At 45.0% G+C, this 24,879-nt stretch overlaps 1 protein-coding gene across 2 annotated transcripts in view; it reads left to right on the forward strand.

Annotated features, from left to right (window-relative positions):
• LOC122925946 overlaps positions 1-24,879 on the forward strand; it is a 405,237-nt gene that overhangs the window by 254,684 nt on the left and 125,674 nt on the right. For both annotated transcript variants that reach the window (XM_044277293.1, XM_044277294.1), the window contains exon 10: positions 2,599-2,847. In XM_044277293.1, the coding sequence (XP_044133228.1) occupies positions 2,599-2,847 (249 nt within the window). The remainder of the gene's footprint in view (positions 1-2,598; positions 2,848-24,879) is intronic.

The following is a 24,879-nucleotide window of genomic DNA, read 5'->3' on the forward strand; positions in this document are numbered from 1 at the left end:
TTTTGTGGCCCAACCATGAGCTTTCTTGGAACTTAGGCTACTTTCACACTAGCGTTCGGGCGGATCCGTTCTGAACGGATCCGCTCATATTAATGCAGACGGAGGCTCCGTTCAGTACGGATCCGTCTGCATTAATAACTTTAAAAAAATTCGCAAGTGCGCAAGTGCGCAAGTAGCCTGCGCGGATCCGTTCAGACTTTCAATGTAAAGTCAATGGGGGACGGATCCGCTTGAAGATTGAGTCAATTGGTGACATCTTCAAGCGGATCCGTTCCCATTGACTTACATTGTAAGTCTGAACGGATCCGCACGCCTCTGCACGGCCAGGCGGACACCCGAACGCTGCAAGCAGCGTTCAGCTGTCCGCCTGTCCGTGCGGAGGCGAGCGGAGCGGAGGCTGAACGCCGCCAGACTGATGCAGTCTGAGCGGATCCGCTCCATTCAGACTGCATCAGGGCAGGACGGCTGCGTTCGGGTCCGCTCGTGAGCTCCTTCAAACGGAGCTCACGAGCGGACCGACGAACGCTAGTGTGAAAGTAGCCTTAAAGTGGCCCTGGAAAAAACTAAAAGTGGCCCCATATTATAGGCGTGTCCCAATTGACAGAATGAAGGGCAACACAAGTAGGTAGGGCCAACACAAGTAGGCAAGGACAACAGAAGAAGGTGGGGCCTACAATATTGTAGCACAAAATACCGCCCCAGCAGAACAAAATACTACAGTGCAGCAAAATACTGCCTCAACAGAAGCAAATTCCACGGTGCTGAACAGAATACTGCCACCCTCACCAGAGTATTCAACTGTATCACCATCCTGAGGACTGTGATACAGTTGAGTTTAGGAGGGCACCTGCGTACATTGTCCAAGTTGATAAGTACCTGATGCTCCTAACATTATTTAGTGCTGAAAATATAAAATCATTATGTACACGACCGGCATCCATGAGGGGAAATTTCCCTGTAGGGTCTATGGCCAGTCAACCCTGGGCCCAACCCCTATATCAGGGGTTCTCAACTGGCAGACCGCGGTCCGAGTCTGGACCGTGGTTGCCAGCTGTTCAGACCCCTCCTGTGAACTCTATCTGTGTCCTTGGGTAACAGATACAGTTGAATAAACTGGTGAAGCAGAAAGCCATCGGCTATCTGCTTCAATGTTCACCTGCCACCGGTAATTCAGTGCTGGCAAGCGCAATGAGATGATGTCATCATGCCTGCTGCACTGAACCACAAGCAGCACAGAGCGAAGGTCTGCTTCGCACTGTGCTATCTGTGGCTCAGCGCGGCAGGCATGATACAGTAATATCATCGCATTGCGCCTGCCAGCGCTGAATCACTGATGAAGAAACATCGATGGTGGAACAAGTGAGTATATAAAGTGGAGGCAATGTAGGGCATCATTCTTTGAAGTCAGAAGAGGATCACACTGCATGGGGACATTAAGCAAGGCATCATATTGTTAGAGGAGGCACTAAGTGGGCGTCATACTGTGAGGGGAGACACTAAAGGGGCATCATACTCAATGGGGATACTAAGAAGGCATCATGCTGTGAGAGGAGGCACTAAAAAGGGCATTATACTGTTAGTGGAGGTACTAAGGGGTATCATATTGTGAGAGGAGGCACTAAAGGGGGCATCATTCTGTGAAGCGAGGTACTGAGAGGACATCAAACTCTGCGAGGAGGCACTATGGAAGCATCATATTGTGAGATGGGGCATCATACTCTGTGGGGGACACTAATTGGCATCATATTGTCTGAGGGGCCCTAAGGAGGAATCATAAGTGGCACTAAGGGTCCATTCTTAGGGCTCGTTCACACAACCGTTGGTGTCCCGTGCTGTGAACCGCAAATTGAATGGATCCGCGATCCCTCCGTTCCGCGAAAATATAGAACATGTTCTTTTTGCGGTACAGAGGCACGGAACGGAACCCCAGAAAGCACCCCGTAGTGCTTCTGTAGTGTTCCGTTCCATGCTTCCTTTCCGCACCGTTCCGCATCTCCAGGTTTGCGGACCCATTGAAATTAATGGGTCCGCATCAGTGATGCGGGATGACAATGGAACGATGCCTGTGTATTGTGGATCCGCAAATGCGGTCCGCAATACGAGAACGGAACACAAACGGTCGTGTGAATGAGCCCTTATTGTGTTGGAGCCCTAAGGGGATTGGGTGGTATTAAAGGTATTGCTATTTTTTAGAAAAAAAAATTGCCGTAGAGCAGTACACACCATTATTGTCCCTCCTTAAAAATGTTTTTGTGCCTCAGACCTTCACCCAAAGGCAGATCCAGGTATGTGGACCTTTACAAAAAGTACTTGAGTACCCCTGCCCTATATCATCAATAAAATCTAATAGATTTTAAATATAAGAAATAGACACTAGTGGTAAGTAATTATATGCAAAGGCAACCAAAATAGTTTTTTTTGTCCTCTTGGATCTTTGGGGTGGACTACCGTATCAAAGCCTGGACCCATCTGAGATTCTTCTGGTACTTTGGTGGGCCTGTCGAAACCTCAATGTATGTGTACATTTACACATTTTTTTTATTGCCTTTAATAAAGTAATTCTGAAAGACATGCAAATGTTTTCTCTTATTCCTCTAGGAACAATATATGATGAAGATAACAAACTAGATGGTGGCAATGTGAATCACAGGAGTGTAGAATCACAACGTCGCCCACTTGGCAGAAAAACAATAAAACTGGACCACAGCATAAGGCAAGAAATGGAAAGACAGATGCTAGCGGAAGAAAGGAGAGCCCAAGCTGTGAAAATGTATTCAAAATTACGAAGTTCTAGACTGACAACTATTCGCACACCACAGTCCATGAGTATATCCAGATTTGAAGATTGTAAGTTGGCCACTATTCTTCTTTCTACTTACTGTATGCATTCATCTTTAATTTATTTCCATAAAAAATCCCTATAAAATTAATCCCACATAGTGCACATAGGTTTTCATGTAGCTCTGTTCAAAAGTTGTACAGTTTTGGATTATTTCAGAGACTATAATTGTGGCCTGCACATTCAGCACCATTAGGGGTAATACATACTTGGCCAACTCAATAGTCTCATTTATCTGAGTGGTGTTTGCAAATCCATGAGCTTGCTGTAGAAATAACCCCATTCTGATGAAATTTCGGAAACATAAGACTTATCTGGTTGTCTCTATGCCATCCATTTTCTTCTGGATCCATTTAGAGACATTATCAAATGTTTTACATAAAAAAATTACAAATTATTGTACATGCCATATTTGTGCCACAGCTTGCAATTCCCTTCTCTCACCACTTTTCAAAAGTGATGAGAAAGTGGTGAAGGCTTTATGTGAGGGGATGTCCTGTGGCCCAACAGATTTACTAATATTTACACCAGAAACTAGTGTAAATGATAGTTCAAAAGTACGCAAGCTTAAAGGATATGGACACCTTTGTAAAAATTTGTAAAAAAAAAATTTGCCCAACACACTTCTCAAAAAATTGTATAAAATTTTATAAAAAGTGATCAAAAAAGTTATATGTACCCAAAATTAGTACAAATCAAACTGTGACCTCATCCCGCAAAAAATGAGCCCCTAAATAAGACAATCTTCCCAAAAATAAAAAATAAATGGCGTTCAGAAAATGGAGACACAAAAACATGATTTTGTTTAAAAAATGCTTTTATTGTGTAAAACTAAATTTAAAAAATGCACATATTAGGTATTGTCATGTCCAAAACGACTTACTTTATAAAAATATAATGTGATCCAACCCATCTGGTAAACACCATAAATTTCTTTTTTAAAGTGCCAATTTTGTTATCACCTTACATCACAAAAAGTGTAATTCTAAGCGATCAAAAAGTCATTTGTGCCCCAATATAGTACCAATCAAATCATCATCTCATCCCACAAAAAATGAAACCCTACCTAAGAAAATAGCCCCCCCCCCCCAAAAAAAAAATGGCTTTCTGAAAATGGAGACACAAAAACATTATTTTTTCCCCCAAAATTATTTTATTGTGTAAACCAAACTAAAATGTAAAAAATAGACATATTAGGTATTGCCACGTCCGTAACTACCTGCTCTATACAAATATCACATGATCTACCCTGTCAGGTAAACATTGTAAAAAATAGAAAAATTAAAACTGTGCCAGAAGAGCCATTTTTTTATTTACCCTGCCTCACAAAAAGCATTTTATATATATATATATATATATATATATATATATATATATATATACAGTACAGACCAAAAGTTTGGACACACCTTCTCATTCAAAGAGTTTTCATGACTATGAAAATTGTAGAATTACACTGAAGGCATCAAAACTATGAATTAACACATGCGGAATTATATACATAACAAAAAAGTGTGAAACAACTGAAAATGTCATATTCTAGGTTCTTCAAAGTAGCCACCTTTTGCTTTGATTACTGCTTTGCACACTCTTGGCATTCTCTTGATGAGCTTCAAGAGGTAGTCACCTGAAATGGTCTTCCAACAGTCTTGAAGGAGTTCCCAGAGATGCTTAGCACTTGTTGGCCCTTTTGCCTTCACTCTGCGGTCCAGCTCACCCCAAACCATCTCGATTGGGTTCAGGTCCGGTGACTGTGGTACCAGGTCATCTGGCGCAGCACCCCATCACTCTCCTTCATGGTCAAATAGCCCTTACACAGCCTGGAGGTGTGTTTGGGGTCATTGTCCTGTTGAAAAATAAATGATGGTCCAACTAAACGCAAACCGGATGGAATAGCATGCCGCTGCAAGATGCTGTGGTTGCCATGCTGGTTCAGTATGCCTTCAATTTTGAATAAATCCCCAACAGTGTCACAAGCAAAGCACCCCCACACCATCACACCTCCTCCTCCATGCTTCACGGTGGGAACCAGGCATGTAGAGTCCATCCGTTCACCCTTTCTGCGTCGCACAAAGACACGGTGGTTTGAACCAAAGATCTCAAATTTGGACTCATCAGACCAAAGCACAGATTTCCACTGGTCTAATGTCCATTCCTTGTGTTCTTTAGCCCAAACAAGTCTCTTCTGCTTGTTGCCTGTCCTTAGCAGTGGTTTCCTAGCAGATATTCTACCATGAAGGCCTGATTCACACAGTCTCCTATTAAAGTTGTTCTAGAGCTGTGTCTGCTGCTAGAACTCTGTGTGGCATTGACCTGGTCTCTAATCTGAGCTGCTGTTAACCTGCGATTTCTGAGGCTGGTGACTCGGATGAACTTATCCTCCGCAGCAGAGGTGACTCTTGGTCTTCCTTTCCTGGGGCGGTCCGCATGTGAGCCAGTTTCTTTGTAGCGCTTGATGGTTTTTGTGACTGCACTTGGGGACACTTTCAAAGTTTTCCCAATTTTTCGGACTGACTAACCTTCATTTCTTAAAGTAAAGATGGCCACTCGTTTTTCTTTACTTAGCTGCTTTTTTCTTGCCATAATACAAATTCTACCAGTCTATTCAGTAGGACTATCAGCTGTGTATCCACCTGACTTCTCCACAACGCAACTGATGGTCCCAACCCCATTTATAAGGCAAGAAATCCCACTTATTAAACCTGACAGGGCACACCCGTGAAGTGAAAACCATTTCAGGTGACTACCTCTTGAAGCTCATCAAGAGAATGCCAAGAGTGTGCAAAGCAGTAATCAAAGCAAAAGGTGGCTACTTTGAAGAACCTAGAATATGACATATTTTCAGTTGTTTCACACTTTTTTGTTATGTATATAATTCCACATGTGTTAATTCATAGTTGTGATGCCTTCAGTGTGAATCTACAATTTTAATAGTCATGAAAATAAAGAAAACTCTTTGAATGAGAAGGTGTGTCCAAACTTTTGGTCTGTACTTTATATATATGCATGCACACACACAATGGCAGCACAGCAGGCCAAATATAAATATGGAGGTACAGGCCAATGGATCCAGCAACAAATAAAGGACAATGTAAAAAAATAAAAATAAATGGCAGCAGTCTCACAAAAAATGAGTGAAAATATATATACTTTATTCACTCCTGTGGTCGCAACTAGTGTTGAGCGAACTTGTGTTTTCAAGGTTCAGGTTCGGGTTGTCTAAGAATTACGCTATGAATTACGCTACCGCGGACTATAATTTATGGTCTATTATAGCGGAATCTATAACGGAATTCTTAGACAACTCGAACCTTGTACGCCAAAGTTGAAACACTAGTCGCAAAGTTTCAGCTCATAGCTTGAAAAAAAGCCTCTGTGAATGAGCTGAAAACATTGCGACCACAGGAGTAAAAAAAGTGTTTGAGAGTGCCGATTTTTTTTTCTTTTTATATATAGTCATTTTTTAAACTGGTATATAGCAGAACAGGTTTAGTTGTCCATAGCAATCAATCAAACTCCACCTTTCTTTTTTCACAGCTCCTTTGGAAAATGAAAGGCGGAATTTGATTGGTTGCTATGTGCGACAAAGCCAGTTTTCCTTTGCACTAGTTTTGATAAATCTCCCCCCACTGTCTACTTCTATGTGTACATAGCATTGTGTGGCGTCACACTGTACTAATCTGTGTGGGACAAGTGATCGCTCACTGTGCGGACTGCACAATATACTGTATTCAGAAGAGACTGCATGTAGTGACCATGTGAGAGCTGTCAGTAATGAGATCTATATCTTACTTATAACACTATGGTTCTGACTGTAGACCGCTGCATTAATGTTATCAGCAGAAATATCTATTGTGTCTACAAATAATGGACTTTCTACAGCATGGAAAGAGAGAAATAAATCTGCTGATTACAGACTGTAGCATACAAGTAGCTGAGTAGTGTTGATCGAGCATGCTTGGCCGAACACCAGTTCGACTCGAGCATCAAGATGCTCGGCACATCGCGGCGTTCGGCCGAATACTCGAGCGGCATGCTCATGTCTTCTCCCTGAACGTTTGTTGGCTGCTAAGCAGCCAATAAACTTGCGGGTAAGTACTGCCACTCACTGTAATTCCGTAGCCATGTTGGTTACTGGCATTACAGTGATTGGCTGTCTAGAACGCGTCATTTGGTGCTATAAAGCACCCGATGACACGTGGTTCGGCCGGTCTTAGGAAGAGCTGTGCTGTAGAAGGGTCAGATAGTGTAGGGAATTGAATTAAATTTTTTTGTTAGGCAGGGTTGGTGGTGTTAGAGGCCCAAAAGTCCTTTTTAAGGACTATTGTTGTGTCTGTCAGCATTATATTTTTAGCGCAACCTACGCTAAATTGCGTGGATTAGAGACCCAAAAGTCCTTTTGAGGACTATTGTTGTATCTGGCAGCAATATATATACAGGTCCTTCTAAAAAAATTTGCATATTGTGATAAAGTTCATTATTTTCTGTAATGTACTGATAAACATTAGACTTTCATATATTTTAGATTCATTACACACAACTGAACTAGTTCAAGCCTTTTATTGTTTTAATATTGATGATTTTGGCATACAGCTCATGAAAACCCAAAATTCCTATCTAAAAAAATTAGCATATTTCATCCAACCAATAAAAGAAAAGTGTTTTTAATACAAAAAAAGTCACCCTTCAAATAATTATTTTCAGTTATGCACTCAATACTTGGTCGGGAATCCTTTTGCAGAAATGACTGCTTCAATGCGGCGTGGCATGGAGGCAATCAGCCTGTGGCACTGCTGAGGTGTTATGGAGGCCCAGGATGCTTCGATAGCGGCCTTAAGCTCATCCAGAGTGTTGGGTCTTGCGTCTCTCAACTTTCTCTTCCCAATATCCCACAAATTCTCTATGGGGTTCAGGTCAGGAGAGTTGGCAGGCCAATTGAGCACAGTAATACCATGGTCAGTAAACCATTTACCAGTGGTTTTGGCACTGTGAGCAGGTGCCAGGTCATGCTGAAAAATGAAATCTTCATCTCCACAAAGCTTTTCAGCAGATGGAAGCATGAAGTGCTCCAAAATCTCCTGAAAGCTAGCTGTATTGACCCTGCCCTTGATAAAACACAGTGGACCAACACCAGCAGCTGACATGGCACCCCAGACCATCACTGACTGTGAGTACTTGACACTGGACTTCAGGCATTTTGGCATTTCCCTCTCCCCAGTCTTCCTCCAGACTCTGGCACCTTGATTTCCGAATGACATGCAAAATTTGCTTTCATCCGAAAAAAGTACTTTGGACCACTGAGCAACAGTCCAGTGCTCCTTCTCTGTAGCCCAGGTCAGGCGCTTCTGCCGCTGTTTCTGGTTCAAAAGTGGCTTGACCTGGGGAATGCAGCACCTGTAGCCCATTTCCTACACACGGTGGCTCTGCATGTTTCTACTCCAGACTCAGTCCACTGCTTCCGCAGGTCCCCCAAGGTCTGGAATCGGTCCTTCTCCACAATCTTCCTCAGGGTCTGGTCACCTCTTCTCGTTGTGCAGCGTTTTCGGCCACACTTTTTCCTTCCCACAGACTTCCCACTGAGGTGCCTTGATACAGCACTCTGGGAACAGCCTATTCGTTCAGAAATTTCTTTCTGTGTCTTACCCTCTTGCTTGAGGGTGTCAATGATGGCCTTCTGGACAGCAGTCAGGTCGGCAGTCTTACCCATGATTGCGGTTTTGAGTAATGAACCAGGCTGGGAGTTTTTAAAAGTCTCAGGAATCTTTTGCAGGTGTTTAGAGTTAATTAGTTGATTCAGATGATTAGGTTAATAGCTCGTTTAGAGAACCTTTTCATGATATGCTAATTTTTTTAGATAGGAATTTTGGGTTTTCATGAGCTGTATGCCAAAATCATCAATATTAAAACAATAAAAGGCTTGAACTACTTCAGTTGTGTGTAATGAATCTAAAATATATGAAAGTCTAATGTTTATCAGTACATTACAGAAAATAATGAACTTTATCACAATATGCAAATTTTTTTAGAAGGACCTGTATTTTTAGCTCAGCCTGTGCTAAGTAGCTTGCAATTGTTTGGCCGCTGCAGACAGCAACATTATCTGCGCTACATCTCCTTTGTAACGTGTGCGCAGCCTAAAAATATCTGTGACATCCAGTGTACTTTTTCCGTAGATGGCGGCTGCTGCGGACGGTTACATTACCTGCGCTACATCTCCTGTATAATGTTTGAGCATCCTAAAAATATCAGTGACATCCAGTGTACTTTTTCTGTTGGTGCTGCAGACAGCGACATTATCTGCGCTACATACATCTCCTGTTTAACATGTGCGCATACTAAAAATATCTGTGACATCCAGTGTACTTTTTCCCTGTAATTTTTTATTAGCGCTGGTGAAAGCAGCGACATTACCTGCGCTACATCTTCTGTATAACATTTGCGCATCCTAAATATCAGTGAAATTCTGTAAAAAAATTTAGCTGCTGGTGGCCGCGACATTACCTGCGCTACATCTCCTGTATAGCGTTTGCACATCCTAAATATCAGTGACATTCAGTTTAATTTATTTGCGCATATACTTACCAAACCTGCGCTAGTGTACGTGTGAAATACATGCAAGCATATACCGTATTTTTCGCCGTATAAGACGCACTTTTTTCCCCCCAAAAGTGGGGGGAAAATAGCAGTGCGTCTTATATGGCGAATGTAGCTGATTTTGCCCAGTTTTCAATGATACACCCGTCGCGATGCCGTGCGGCGGGTGTATCAGCTGTGAGGGAGGAGGGGCTGGGGGGCGGCATCTGCATTTATAATGACAGCGGGGCCTGTGCAGTGACTGTATTCTACTACACGGGCCCCGCTTACTGTATAATCATATCCCTAATAGTTAATTGTTGTATGCATGTAATCGCATAATGAGCGATAATGAGCGATGTGTATCACCGTACTTACAATCTGAAGCGCTTGCCGTTTGGAGCAGAGAGGAGGGAGGAGGCAGGCCGGGAGGACGGGCGCTGGCAACATGAGTCATACGTCACGCGCCTGCGCCGCCCACTTTATGAATGAAGCAGGCGGCGTGGGCGCATGACGGATGACTCACGTTGCCAGCGCCCGTCCTCCCGGCCTGCCTCCTCCCTCCTCTCTGCTCCGAACGGCGAGCGCTTCTAATTGTAAGTACGGTGATACACAGCGCTCATTATCGCTCATTATGCGATTACATGCATACAACAATTAACTATTAGGGATATGATTATACAGTGAGCGGGGCCCGTGTAGTAGAATACAGTCACTGCACGGGCCCAGCTGTCATTATAAAAGCAGATGCGACCCCCACACTTATGGAGGGGATCTGTGGATGACACATAGCATAAGATGCTATATATGTGTCATCCACAGATCCCCCCCATAACTGTCATACACAGATCCTCATAACAGTGCCATCCAGAGAGGATCCCCCATAAGTGTCACCCACAGATCCCCCATAACAGTGCATCACTCACAGATCCCCCATAACAGTGCGTCACTCACAGATCCCCCATAACAGTGCGTCACTCACAGATCCCCCATAACAGTGCGTCACCCACAGATCCCCCATAACAACAGATCCCCCATAACAGTGTGTCATCCACAGATCCTCCATAACAGTGCGTCACCCACAGACCACAATTAGTTCAAAACCCACCAAAAGCGCACCTTTTGGTTCAAATTTTTTTTTTCTTATTTTCCTCCTCAAAAACCTAGGTGCGTCTTATGGGCCGGTGCGTCTTATAGGGCGAAAAATACGGTATACAATTTAATATGCAGAAGGCGAACAGTAAGGGACGGGGAAGTGGCCGTGCTGCTGATGGTGCACGCAGAGGCTGTGGCCCTGGGCGCGGTGAAAGTGTGCCTGCTGCAAGAGCACAAGAAACACACTCATCCATGATACCTAGCTTCATGTCCCAGTTTGAGCAGGACACCACTCTCAAAGTCACACCAGTGCGAACAGGTGGTCGGTTGGATTCCAGCAGATAATGCTTCTAGTCGGTTAAGCACACCCTGTCTTCCACAAAGTCCAGTCTCAGTAGCCAAGAGTCTGGTCAACAGAATCCTCACCCTGATCCTCCTTCCTCCCACCATGGAGAGTCTTGCCAAACAAGTTATCCCACACTTGGATATTCCGAGGAGCTCTTTTCATCGCCATTCCTTGATTTGGGCCTCTCGCCAAGTCCTCTTGAAGAGGGACATGAGGAGATCGTGTGCACCGATGACCAAACTCTTGAGCATCCACAGTCACAAGAAGATGACAGTGGGAAACTGCAATTAGTGTTTAACAAGGTGGATAATGATGATGAGACACATTTGCCAATAAGTCAATGGCAATTAGTGTCTCAAGAGGTTAGTGATGAGGATGAGACACAGTTGTCAATAAGTGAGATTATTGTTAGGTCAACAAGTCAGGAGGATGACCAGAGTGAGGAAGTGGAAGAGGAAATCACTGACCCAACCTTGGAAGGTGGCAAACCGAGTGACGACAGCAGTATAGAGGGGAAGTGATCCACTGCACCGCAACAGGCTGGAAGAGGCAGTGGGGTGTTCCCCGGAGCACCCCCGTGCTGCAATCTCCCTTGCAAAGGGGTAGGTGTTCTGCAGTCTGGCGCTTTTTTGAGGACGATAAAAGAATTGTCATTCGCAACCTGTGCCGTACCAAAATGAGCAGGGTCGTGAACACTAGCAACCTCAGTGTCTGCGGGTCACACCACTGCCTCCTTTTCCCCTGTGTTACATGCTGGCCAATCCCCTGTCCAAGACGCAGGCCCGGATGCCCCCCGCCCTGCACCAGGACCTTCGCAAGCACCATCAGCTAGCATATCCACTTCTGTGTCCCAGGGCAGCATACAGATGTCCATACCCCAGGCCTTAGTACTAAAGCGCAAATACCCAGCCACCCACCCACAGTCCATAGCACCAAATGTACACCTTTCCAAATTGCTGGCCCTGGAAATGTTGCCATTTAGGCTTGTGGACAGTGAGGCTTTCCGCAACCTGATGGCGGTGGCAGTCCCTCGTTACTCAGTCCCCAGCCGCCACTATTTTTTCTGGTGTGCCGTGTCCGCCTTACACCAGCATGTGTCCCGTAACATCACCCGTGCCCTGACCAACGCAGTTATTGGGAAGGTCCACTTAATGACTGACACATGGACAAGTGCCTGTGGCCAGGGACGCTACATTTCCCTGATGGCACACTGGGTGAACATTGTGGAGGCCCATAGTGAGTCATACCCTGGGATGGCACAGGTGATACCGACGCCAAGGATTGCGGGCCCTACTTCCATCAGGATTTCAGCCACCACCTACATTAGTGGCTGCAACCCCCCCCCCCTTCTCCTCCTCCACCTCCACCTCTGAATTATTATCTTGCAGCACCAGTCAGCCATCAGTCAGTAGCTGGAAGCAGTGTAGCACTGAAGTGGGGAGGCGGCAACAGGCTGTGCTGAAACTAATTTGCTTAGGTGACAAACAGCTCACTGCCACAGAGCTGTGGCAGGGTATAAGGGACCAGACTGAGCTGTGGCTCTCGCCACTCAACCTAGGACCAAGCATGGTTGTGTCTGATAATGGTCGTAAGTTTGGTGGCAACTTTGGATCTCGGCAAGCTCACACACATACCATGCCTAGCCCATGTGTTCAACTTAATGGTTCAGCAGTTTCTCAAAACCTACCAATTTGCCTGAGCTACTGGTGAAGGTGCTCCGCGTGTGTGCCCATTTCCAAAAGTCATCTGCAGCTGCCACCGGTCTGCCACCTGGCTTTGTGAGCAGCAGAGGGCAGTAGTGGAATACCAGCTGCAACATTGTAGTCACCTTTCCAGTCAGCTTCTGCTCTTCACAAGCAACGAGTGGGCATAGATGTCTGACCTCTGAGGTTTTTACGCAACAGAGGCAGTAGTGGAATACCATCCCACTTCTGTGTCTACTGAAATGCTCGCTGCTCAAGATGTAGGAGGACGCTTTGCATGTGGAAGAGGTGGAAATAGGGAAAGACAGGGTGATAGCCAGACCACCCTCCATTCATCTTCTCAGCGCAAATTGGATGATGATGAGGAGGAGGAGCAGGAGACGGGTGCCTCCGCTTCAGAGGGTAGTACCCACAGCAGGTTTATTCTATCTGTTAAGCCTGGATGGGCCAAAGAGGAGGAAGAGAATGAAGAGATTTAGAGTCATCCTCCTGATGAGGACAGCGAAGTCTTGTCTGTTGGGACTGTGGCACACATGGCTGACTATGTTATGCTGCCTTTCCCGTGACCCTCGTGTTATACACATTTTGGCCAACACTGATTACTGGTTGTCCACTCTTCTCGACCCCTGCTATAAAGAGAACTTCTCATCTCTCATTCCTGTGGTGGAGAGGACTAGCAAAATGGTGCAATACCAGAAGGTTCTTGTGGAAAATTTGCTCAAAAACTTTCCAGTTGACAATGCTGGCAGCAGAATCCGTAGTTCCTTGGGCAACCGAGGAGGTGAGATGAGGGGAACACACAGCAGTTCCAACAGAGGCAAGGCAACACTCTCCAAGGACTGGGACAGTTTCATGACACCCCGCCAGCAACCTCACCCTGATGTGCGGCCTAGTATCACAAGGAGAGAAAAGTTTTGGAAGATGGTCAAGGAGTACGTAGCAGACCATGTCAGCATCCTCAATGATCCCTCTGTGCTTAACAACTATTACGTGTCCAAGCTGGACACGTGGCATGAACTGGCGCTCTACGCCTTGGAGGTGCTGGACTGCCCTGCCGCCAATGGGCCGCCAGTTCCGCAAATTGCGGAAGGCACACGGGTGGCTTCCGTTTTTTGCGGTACGCAAAAAACGGAACGGTCGTGTGCATGAGGCCTTGCTTGTAATTTTTGGCAGCACTTGCACTTTTTTATACAAGTAAATATGCAATTTTTCCTCTAAAATTGATTTTATCTTTGGTTTCGTGCGTATTATTGTCCGTCTGTAAAATAGGCGTACTACTCGGACAACGTCATTCCCAGCAGCGACCTGGGAGTACAAGATGCATCCAGACATCCTCCCCATGCTGTTCCCGAACCATTTCAGTGGTGTTTCCATAAATTTTTGACCTTTTCATGTGAACCAGACACCCTCCCCTCTTCAGAGCAGGGGGTGCCTAGTTTAATGCTCGGGTTCTCCAATCCTCTACCGAGCACCCGAGCATCCTGAGGTGTTCTACGCGAGCCCCCGAGCACTTTGGTGCTCGATCAACACTATAGCTGAGAGCTGTGCTGTGTAACAGGATATGGGGATGGGGCAGCACAGCTGGTGCATGTGAATAGAGATGAATTAATTTCTCAAAAATTTGATCTGGCCGGTTCGCTGAATTTTCCGAAAAAATTTGTCTCGATCCGAATTTATTTGTGTTGCATCGCGTTAAAATATGGCTATTTCTGGGATGCAGAGAGCCTTTCTAGTGGTGTAGAACACTGTGCCTTGCTGTAACACGCATATGGAGTCTGCTGTGGTGGTGAAATAATACTTTGAGTTCATTTGACATGTAGATGACAGGCGTCGCTCTTGCACACTTCACTTATTTGGGTAGTTACGGAGCCAAAACTGACCAAATAACTCAAGTGTAAACTCAGCCTTACAAAAGTGGAATGGTGTCACGGCCTTTGGTGTGCACTGTGACACTTATACCACGCTTGCTGTTGCCTGTGGCAACGTGTTGCTGTTTTCGCATGCGGGGACAGTGTCATGACCTTTGTGGTGTGTGCGTTGCATGTTGTTGCCTGCGGCAACGTGTAGCTTTTTATGCTGGTGTGTGCACTTCCCCTGTCAGTTGTTTCCTCCTCTGTCTGGTGCTGGAGGGGTTAACCACCTTGTTGGGTGTGGTCACTAGGTGCTTCATCTTACCTGTGGCTAGAGGACAGGAGTCAGTGGTACTCCAGCCATGGTGTGTGCTGGAGTTATGCTCCTGGTCTTCATATTTCATCTCCCAGATTGAGGGCCTCCTAGTGGGACATCGAGGTCTCCAGCAATGTCTTCCCTCCATTACATGTGTTGTATGTTTGGTGTGGGGTTATGATTTGGTGTGTTGTAATTGAACCACAAGCCGTTATGCAGTGCCGCCTGGGGCTGCCATGCACCTTGCGGCATGGGGGTCCTAGCAGAGTCTGGTGTGCTGGATACCTGTGTGAGTTGCTGGTATGGTGTCCTGTTTGGTGTTAGGGGTCGGATACATATTCATGGGTTCCAGTCGTGGTGGCAGCGTCAGGTAGGTGTGTTGTCTTGTTTTTCTTATCTGCCGATTCTCTTGCTGCATATGGTCTTTTCCTTTCCCTGCTTCTAGGCCTTTTGAGATCCTGTTCTTCTGTGTCCTGGAAGGACAGGGCGCCTCTCCTCAGCTCCTTTGTGAGGGATTCTCAGGGCGACTCAGGGCCTCAGGTATCCAGGGTATGACCCGTCCTACCATCCAGGTCCGCTCATACGGTGAGGAGTTAGGGCTAGGTATAGGGATGCATTAGGTGACCTGCTCCCTTATCCTTGTGTTAGATCCTAGTTGCTTTCCTTATCCCCCAGTCATCGTACGGTGGGGGGCTTCCCCCACTCCCCGCCGTGACAAATGGGTGTCAGCATTTAGTTAGTGTTGACGTCACTGATTATTTGGCCCTTCTTCTGATCCATCATAACAATAACCCCAAAAAAACGGATCCTGTTGTGGAGCATCCGCCTTCACTTGGTCAGCATTTGGTCAGTATTTCATTAGTATTGCTAAAGCCCAAAAAAACAGGCGTGGATCTAAAACGGAGATGTCACATAAATGGAATATTTGCATGTCTGTGTTTTGTACCCACTCCTGCTTTTGGCTACCAACTCATAAGCCAATTCTGATGCAAAATAGTGACCATGTCATGCAGGCCTTACAGCTGTTACATAGACAGGGTCCATTGTGCATCACATTTTTCATTCTTTCTGACAGATCAGAAAAAGGGTCAAATAAATTATGTCAGCCAGGCCGAAAGGCAAAATAGTGGCCCAGTCATGAAGTGAGAAGGGTGAAAACAGCATGAGAATTCCACAGAGTGGCCCTATTACATAGTGGTGAGGTGGAAGCAGCATGAGGAGAAGACCACAGGGTGGCCCAATAACAGTGGGGGGGGGGGGGGGGGGGCAACAGCAGCATCAGGAGACCTGAGTGGTGAGGTGGCAGCAGCATCAGGAGAACACAGAGTGACCAATTGACAGAGTGGGGACGTGGATGGCAATACCAGTTCCAGCAGAAGATGGTGGGTAAAAGAATGAGCACTTGGCATCAGATGTGTGGCATCAGGTGGGTGGCAGCATCAGAATAGTAGCTGAGGCAGGTAGTCAGAAGAAACCAGTCTCTTTTGTCAAAGTGTTGGTGTGGCACCATGAATGAGCTAGTCTGATGAATCAGGCATTGGTGGGTGGAAATCCTGGCTGATCCATGCCTGATTCATCTTAACAAAGGTCAGTCTCTCCACATTTTGGGTGGACAGATGAGTTCTTCTTGGGGTAACTATGGCACCCGCCACACTAAACACCCGCTCTGATGCCACACTACTGGCCAGGCAGGACAGCTTTTCCAGGGCAAACTCTGCCAGTTGTGGCCACAAATCCAGTTTGGCTGCCCAGTAGTCCAGCGTATCTTTACTGTGGGGTGGCAGGGTGCTATCCAAGTATGCCACCACCTGCTGGTTCAGGTCCTGCTCTAGGTCCAGCTGCTGCTGTTGAGTAGTTTCTTCACTAGGCGGGTGAAGAAAGCTGCTCATCAGCGACTCTAGACTCAAGCTTGCTGCTGATGGAGCTGGAACTACTCCTACCCCCCACCCTGCCACAGCAGCTATGGGCCAGAGGAATTTGAGCGCAGAGGGCCTCCTGGTCAGATCTGCGAGAGGATGGACGATGGCTCAGATAGGCAGCAGCCAACTGACTACATAGGATGTCTCTATAGTAGTTCAGTTTGTCCTCCCTCTCAGCGGGTGTAAAAAAGGCCCCCATTTTAAACCGGTAGCGAGGGTCCAACAAGGTAGAGAGCCATAAGTTATCCCTCTGCCGAATGCTGATAATTCAGCTGTCGCTACGCAAGCAAGTGAGCATGCATCAGGCCATTTGTGCAAGTCACTCGGAGGGACTCCCTGCCTCCATCTCCACTGCATACTGCCACGGTGTGTCTGGGTCCTCTGCCTCGTCTTCCTCATCGCCCTGTAGCTCCACTGGCTGCTCCTGCTCCTCATCTCCTGTCAACTGTGTATGCAAACCACCCATTTCGCTACACATTGTTTGTGCTCTAATGTCCTCCTCCTCCAGTTCAGCCCCCACAGGGCTCATGTGGCTGTGAGATCTAGGCGTCATGTCTCCAATCCTCATGAGCAGCCTGCTCCCTGGCCATGCCCACTAAGGGTTGTGTCTGACAAACCCACCGACTCTTAGCTGGGGGTGTCTGATGTCACTTGGGACGAAGTGGATGACCGAGTCAACCATTCAAGAACCACTGGTTTGCTGGTCAAGACGAGACCTCTAGATGACACCAGAAGCTCAGACCTCTTGCTGCGACTCCTGCTGCAACGCACCCTTACTCTGCTGCAACCTGTGCCTAAGCAAGAAACATTTAGGCCTCTGTCACTCCCTTGTGCAGGGCCTGGCACTTCTCTGTCTGACATACTATTAGATCAAATAAATAAATAAAAAGGATATTACAACACCCCAAAAAAGTCAGTAATTTTCTCACTTTACCACACAACGGCAAATACTTTCTTTTTTGTCACTAATACACGCCAAAAAAGGCTTTATAACATATAACTGCACTGCTGAACAGCAAATAGGCCCTTACTTTTTTCCACTTATACAAGCCACAAAAGGCTTTAGAACATATAGCTGCACCGCAGAACAGCAAATAATATATATATATTTTTGCCACTAATACATGACAAAAAGGGCTTTAGAACATATAACTGCACCGCTGAACAGCAAATAACATATTTTTTTGGCCACTAATACACGCCAAAAAGCACTGTAATTTTCTCACTTCCCCACACAATGGCAAATACTTTTTTTGTGCCGCTAATACACGCCAAAAATGGCTTTAGAACAAATAATTGCACTGCTGAATGGCAAATAATATATATTTCTTGGCCACTAATACACGCCAAAAAGGGCTTCAGAACATATAACTGCACCGCTGGACGGCAAATAGGCCCTTACTTTTTTCCACTTATACACAGCACAAAAGACTTTAGAAGATATAACTGCACCACTGAACCGCAAATAATATATATTTTTTGCCACTAATACACAGCAAAAAGTTACTTAGACATTATATTTAATGTCATATTTTAACATTTTAACGGCAAATACTTTTTTTTTTGCCACTAATACATGCCAAAAAGAGCTTTAGAACATATAACTGCACCGCTAAACGGCAAATAGGCCCTTATTTTATTCCACTTATACACGCCACAAAGGGCTTTAGAACATATATGGTAACTGCACCGCTGAACGGCAAATAATATATATTTTTTTGCCACTCATACACGCCAAAAAGGGCTGTAATTTTCTTACTTTACCACACAACGGCAAATACTTTTTTTGTGCCACTAATAAATGCCAAAAAGTGCTTTAGAACATATAACTGCACCGCTGAAGGCAAATAATATATTTTTTTTTGCCACTAATACATGCCAAAAAGGGCTTTAGAACATTTAACTGCACCGCTGAACGGCAAATATATATTTCTTTTTTCCACTTATACGCTCCACAAAAGGGCTTTAGACCATATAACTTCACCGCTGAACGGCAAATAAGACCTTATTTTTTTCCACTTATACATTCCACAAAAGGCTTTAGAACATATACCTTCACTGCTGAATAGCAAATAATATTTTTTTTTTTGGCACTAATACATGCCAAAAATGGCTTTAGAACATATAACTGCACCACTGAATGGCAAATATATTTTTTTTTGCCACCAATACACGCCAAAAAGGGATGTAATTTTCTCACTTCACCACGAAACGGCAAATACTTTTTTTGTGCCAATAATACACGCTAAAAATGGCTTTAGAACATATAACTGCACTGCTGAACAGCAAATAATATTTTTTTTTTTGCCAGTAATACACTGTAAAAAGGTCTTTAGAACATATAACTGCACCGCTGAACGGCAAATAATATATATATTTTTTTGCCACTAATGCACGCCAAAAAGGGCTGTAATTTTCTCTGTCTCAAGGCAGGTAGACCATTTAACCACCTCCGGACCGCCTAACGCACATGTGCGTTCCGGAGGTGGCAGGCTGGCGCACAGTCACGCATATACGCGTCATCTCGCGATACGCGAGATTTCCTGTGAACGCGCGCACACAGGCGCGCGCGCTCACAGGAACGGAAGGTAAGCGAGTGGATCTCCAGCATGCCAGCGGCGATCGTTCGCTGGCAGGCTGGAGATCCGAATTTTTTAACCCCTAACAGGTATATTAGACGCTGTTTTCATAACAGCGTCTAATATACCTCCTACCTGGTCCTCTGGTGGTCCCTTTTGTTAGGATCGACCACCAGAGGACTCAGGTAGGTCAGTACAGTCGCACCAAACACCACACTACACTACACCCCCCCCCCGTCACTTATTAACCCCTTATAAACCCCTGATCACCCATGATCACCCCATATAAACTCCCTGATCACCCCCCTGTCATTGATCACCGCCCTGTCATTGATCACCCCCCTGTCAGGCTCCGTTCAGACGTCCGTATGATTTTTACGGATCCACGGATACATGGATCGGATCCGCAAAACGCATACGGACGTCTAAATGGAGCCTTACAGGGGGGTGATCAATGACAGGCGGGTGATCACCCATATACACTCCCTGATCACCCCCTGTCATTGATCACCCCCCTGTCATTGATCACCCCCCTGTAAGGCTCCATTCAGACGTCCGCATGATTTTTACGGATCCATGGATACATGGATCGGATCCGCAAAGCACATGCGGACGTCTGAATGGAGCCTTACAGGGGGGTGATCACCCATATACACTCCCTGATCACCCCCTGTCATTGATCACCCCCCTGTAAGGCTCCATTCAGACGTCCGCATGATTTTTACGGATCCATGGATACATGGATCGGATCCGCAAAACACATGCGGACGTCTGAATGGAGCCTTACAGGGGGTGATCAATGACAGGCGGGTGATCACCCATATACACTCCCTGATCACCCCCCTGTCATTGATCACCCCCCTGTAAGGCTCCATTCAGACGTCCGCATGTTTTTTGTGGATCCGATCCATGTATCCATGGATCCGTAAAAAATCATGCGGATGTCTGAATGGAGCCTTATAGGGGGGGTGATCAGTGACAGGGGGGTGATCACCCTGATCACCCCGTCATTGATAACCCCCCTGTAAGGCTCCATTCAGACGTCCGCATGTTTTTTGTGGATCCGATCCATGTATCCATGGATCCGTAAAAAATCATGCGGATGTCTGAATGGAGCCTTACAGGATGGGGGGGGTGATCAGTGACAGGGGGGTGATCACCCTGATCACCCCCTGTCATTGATAACCCCCCTGTAAGTCTCCATTCAGACGTCCGCATGTTTTTTGTGGATCCGATCCATGTATCCATGGATCCGTAAAAAATCATGCGGATGTCTGAATGGAGCCTTACAGGGGGGGTGATTAGTGACAGGGGGGTGATCACCCTGATTACCCTGATCACCCCCTGTCATTGATAACCCCCCTGTAAGGCTCCATTCAGACGTCCGCATGTTTTTTGTGGATCCGATCCATGTATCCATGGATCCGTAAAAAATCATACGGATGTCTGAATGGAGCCTTACAGGGGGGGTGATCAGTGACAGGGGGGTGATCACCCTGATCACCCTGATCACCCCCCGTCATTGATAACCCCCCTGTAAGGCTCCATTCAGACGTCCGCATGTTTTTTGTGGATCCGATCCATGTATCCATGGATCCGTAAAAAATCATGCGGATGTCTGAATGGAGCCTTACAGGGGGGGTGATCAGTGACAGGGGGGTGATCACCCTGATCACCCCCTGTCATTGATAACCCCCCTGTAAGGCTCCATTCAGACGTCCGCATGTGTTCTGCGGATCCGATCCATGGATCCGTAAAAATTATACGGACGTCTGAATGGAGCCTTACCAGGGGGGTGATCAATGACAGGGGGGTGATCCGGGAGTCTATATGGGTGATTACCCCCCTGTCATTGATCACCCCCCCTGTCATTGATTACCCCCCCCCCTGTAAGGCTCCATTCAGACATTTTTTTTGGCACAAGTTAGCGGAAATTTTATTTATTTTTTTGTTTTTTCTTACTAAGTCTCATATTCTACTAACTTGTGTCAAAAAATAAAATCTCCCATGAACTCACCATACCCCTCATGGAATCCAAATGCGTAAACATTTTTAGACATTTATATTCCAGACTTCTTCTCACGCTTTAGGGCCCCTAAAAAGCCAGGGCAGTATAAATACCCCACATGTGACCCCATTTCGGAAAGAAGACACCCCAAGGTATTCGCTGAGGGGCATATTGAGTCCATGAAAGATTTAAATTTTTGTCCTAAGTTAGCGGAAAGTGAGACTTTGTGAGAAAAAAACCCAAAAAATCAATTTCCGCTAACTTATGCAAAAAATAAAAAATTTCTAGGAACTCGCCAGGCCCCTCATTGAATACCTTGGGGTGTCTTCTTTTCAAAGTGGGGTCACATGTGGGGTATTTATACTGCCCTGGCTTTTTAGGGGCCCGAAAGTGTGAGAAGAAGTCTGGGATCCAAATGTCTAAAAATGCCCTCCTAAAAGGAATTTGGGCCCCTTTGCGCATCTAGGCTGCAAAAAAGTGTCACACATCTGATATCGCCGTACTCAGGAGAAGTTGGGGAATGTGTTTTGGGGTGTCATTTTACATATACCCATGCTGGGTGAGAGAAATATCTTGGTCAAATGCCAACTTTGTATAAAAAAATAGGAAAAGTTGTCTTTTGCCAAGATATTTCTCTCACCCAGCATGGTTATATGTAAAATGGCACCCCAAAACACATTCCCCAACTTCTCCTGAGTACGGCGATACCAGATGTGTGACACTTTTTTGCAGCCAAGGTGGGCAAAGGGGCACATATTCCAAAGTGCACCTTTCGGATTTCACAGGCCATTTTTTACAGATTTTGATTGCAAGGTACTTCTTACACATTTGGGCCCCTAAATTGCCAGGGCAGTATAACTACGCCACAAGTGACCCCATTTTGTAAAGAAGACACCCCAAGGTATTCCGTGAGGGGCATGGCGAGTTCCTAGAATTTTTTATTTTTTGTCACAAGTTAGCGGAAAATGATGATTTTTCTTTTTTTTTCTTTTTTCCTTACAAAGTCTCATATTCCACTAACTTGCGACAAAAAAAAAAAAAATTCTAGGAACTCGCCATGCCCCTCACAGAATACCTTGGGGTGTCTTCTTTCCAAAATGGGGTCACTTGTGGCGTAGTTATACTGCCCTGGCAATTTAGGGGCCCAAATGTGTGAGAAGAACTTTGCAATCAAAATGTGTAAAAAATGACCGGTGAAATCCGAAAGTTGCACTTTGGAATATGTGCCCCTTTGCCCACCTTGGCAGCAAAAAAGTGTCACACATCTGGTATCGCCGTACTCAGGAGAAGTTGGGGAATGTGTTTTGGGGTGTCATTTTACATATACCCATGCTGGGTGAGAAAAATATCTTGGTCAAATGCCAACTTTGTATAAAAAAATGGGAAAAGTTGTCTTTTGCCAAGATATTTCTCTCATCCAGCATGGGTATATGTAAAATGACACCCCAAAACACATTCCCCAACTTCTCCTGAGTACGGCGATACCAGATGTGTCACACTTTTTTGCTGCCAAGGTGGGCAAAGGGGCACATATTCCAAAGTGCACCTTTCAGATTTTGCAGGCCATTTTTTACAGATTTTGATTGCAAAGTTCTTCTCACACATTTGGGCCCCTAAATTGCCAGGGCAGTATAACTACGCCACAAGTGACCCCATTTTGGAAAGAAGACACCCCAAGGTATTCCGTAAGGGGCATGGCGAGTTCCTAGAATTTTTTATTTTTTGTCGCAAGTTAGTGAAATATGAGACTTTGTAAGGAAAAAAGAGAAAAAAAATAAATCATCATTTTCCACTAACTTGTGACAAAAAATAAAAAATTCTAGGAACTCGCCATGCCCCTCACGGAATACCTTGGGGTGTCTTCTTTCCAAAATGGGGTCACTTGTGGCGTAGTTATACTGCCCTGGCAATTTAGGGGCCCAAATGTGTGAGAAGTACCTTGCAATAAAAATGTGTAAAAAATGGCCTGCAAAATCTGAAAGGTGCACTTTGGAATATGTGCCCCTTTGCCCACCTTGGCAGCAAAAAAGTGTGACACATCTGGTATCGCCGTACTCAGGAGAAGTTGGGGAATGTGTTTTGGGGTGTCATTTTACATATACCCATGCTGGATGAGAGAAATATCTTGGCAAAAGACAACTTTTCCCATTTTTTTATACAAAGTTGGCATTTGACCAAGATATTTTTCTCACCCAGCATGGGTATATGTAAAATGACACCCCAAAACACATTCCCCAACTTCTCCTGAGTACGGCGATACCAGATGTGTCACACTTTTTTGCTGCCAAGGTGGGCAAAGGGGCACATATTCCAAAGTGCACCTTTTGGATTTCACCGGTCATTTTTTACACATTTTGATTGCAAAGTTCTTCTCACACATTTGGGCCCCTAAATTGCCAGGGCAGTATAACTACGCCACAAGTGACCCCATTTTGGAAAGAAGACACCCCAAGGTATTCCGTGAGGGGCATGGCGAGTTCCTAGAATTTTTTATTTTTTGTCGCAAGTTAGTGGAATATGAGACTTTGTAAGAAAAATAAAAAAAATAAAAATCATCATCATTTTCCGCTAACTTGTGACAAAAAATAAAAAGTTCTATGAACTCACTATGCCCATCAGCGAATACCTTAGGGTGTCTACTTTCCGAAATGGGGTCATTTGTGGGGGTTTTCTACTGTTTGGGCATTGTAGAACCTCTGGAATCATGACAGGTGCTCAGAAAGTCAGAGCTGCTTCAAAAAGCGGAAATTCACATTTTTGTACCATAGTTTGTAAATGCTATAACTTTTACCCAAACCATTTTTTTTTTTGCCCAAACATTTTTTTTTTTATCAAAGACATGTAGAACAATAAATTTGGCGAAAAATTTATATATGGATGTCGTTTTTTTTGCAAAATTTTACAGCTGAAAGTGAAAAATGTCATTTTTTTGCAAAAAAATCGTTACATTTTGATTAATAACAAAAAAAGTAAAAATGTCAGCAGCAATAAAATACCACCAAATGAAAGCTCCATTAGTGAGAAGAAAAGGAGGTAAAATTCATTTGGGTGGTAAGTTGCATGACCGAGCGATAAACGGTGAAAGGAGTGTAGTGCCGAAGTGTAAAAAGTGCTCTGGTCATGAAGGGGGTTTCACCTAGCGGGGCTGAAGTGGTTAAAATGTAACTAACCTACTTGTCCAAAAAAATATGATTGTCATAGGGAATGATTATCAAACTGTTTATAGAACAATGGAGATGATGAAAGGAAGTGAGAATATTCTATTTTCATTAAACCAGTCCAACGACATGATCACCATGTTTTTCTGGTTACAAAATCTTTTGAGAATAAAAATGATGGGAATTTGACAGTAAATAATCTTGGACAAGCCCTACTATTGCGTAAAATAAAAATTAATGTTATACTTGCAGTGGCCCAGTAGATTACTGCTAAGAGTTAATTCACAGGATTAATATCTACCATTAAGGGTTATTGTACTATGCTTTGAGTGTGATTCCAAGAGCCGTATGTAGAGGTGTGAGGAGCTGCATGGGTCTACGCAGTGTGATACCTACTACAAGAGGTTCTCAATCCCTACATTCTAAGGACAAGTGCCAGATATTCACAGACTGTTAAGTCTTTTGGGACTGTGTGTGTGTTAGCAAAGGTAAC

Source organism: Bufo gargarizans, chromosome 2 (assembly GCF_014858855.1).
Source record: "Bufo gargarizans isolate SCDJY-AF-19 chromosome 2, ASM1485885v1, whole genome shotgun sequence".
Taxonomy (NCBI): domain Eukaryota; kingdom Metazoa; phylum Chordata; class Amphibia; order Anura; family Bufonidae; genus Bufo; species Bufo gargarizans.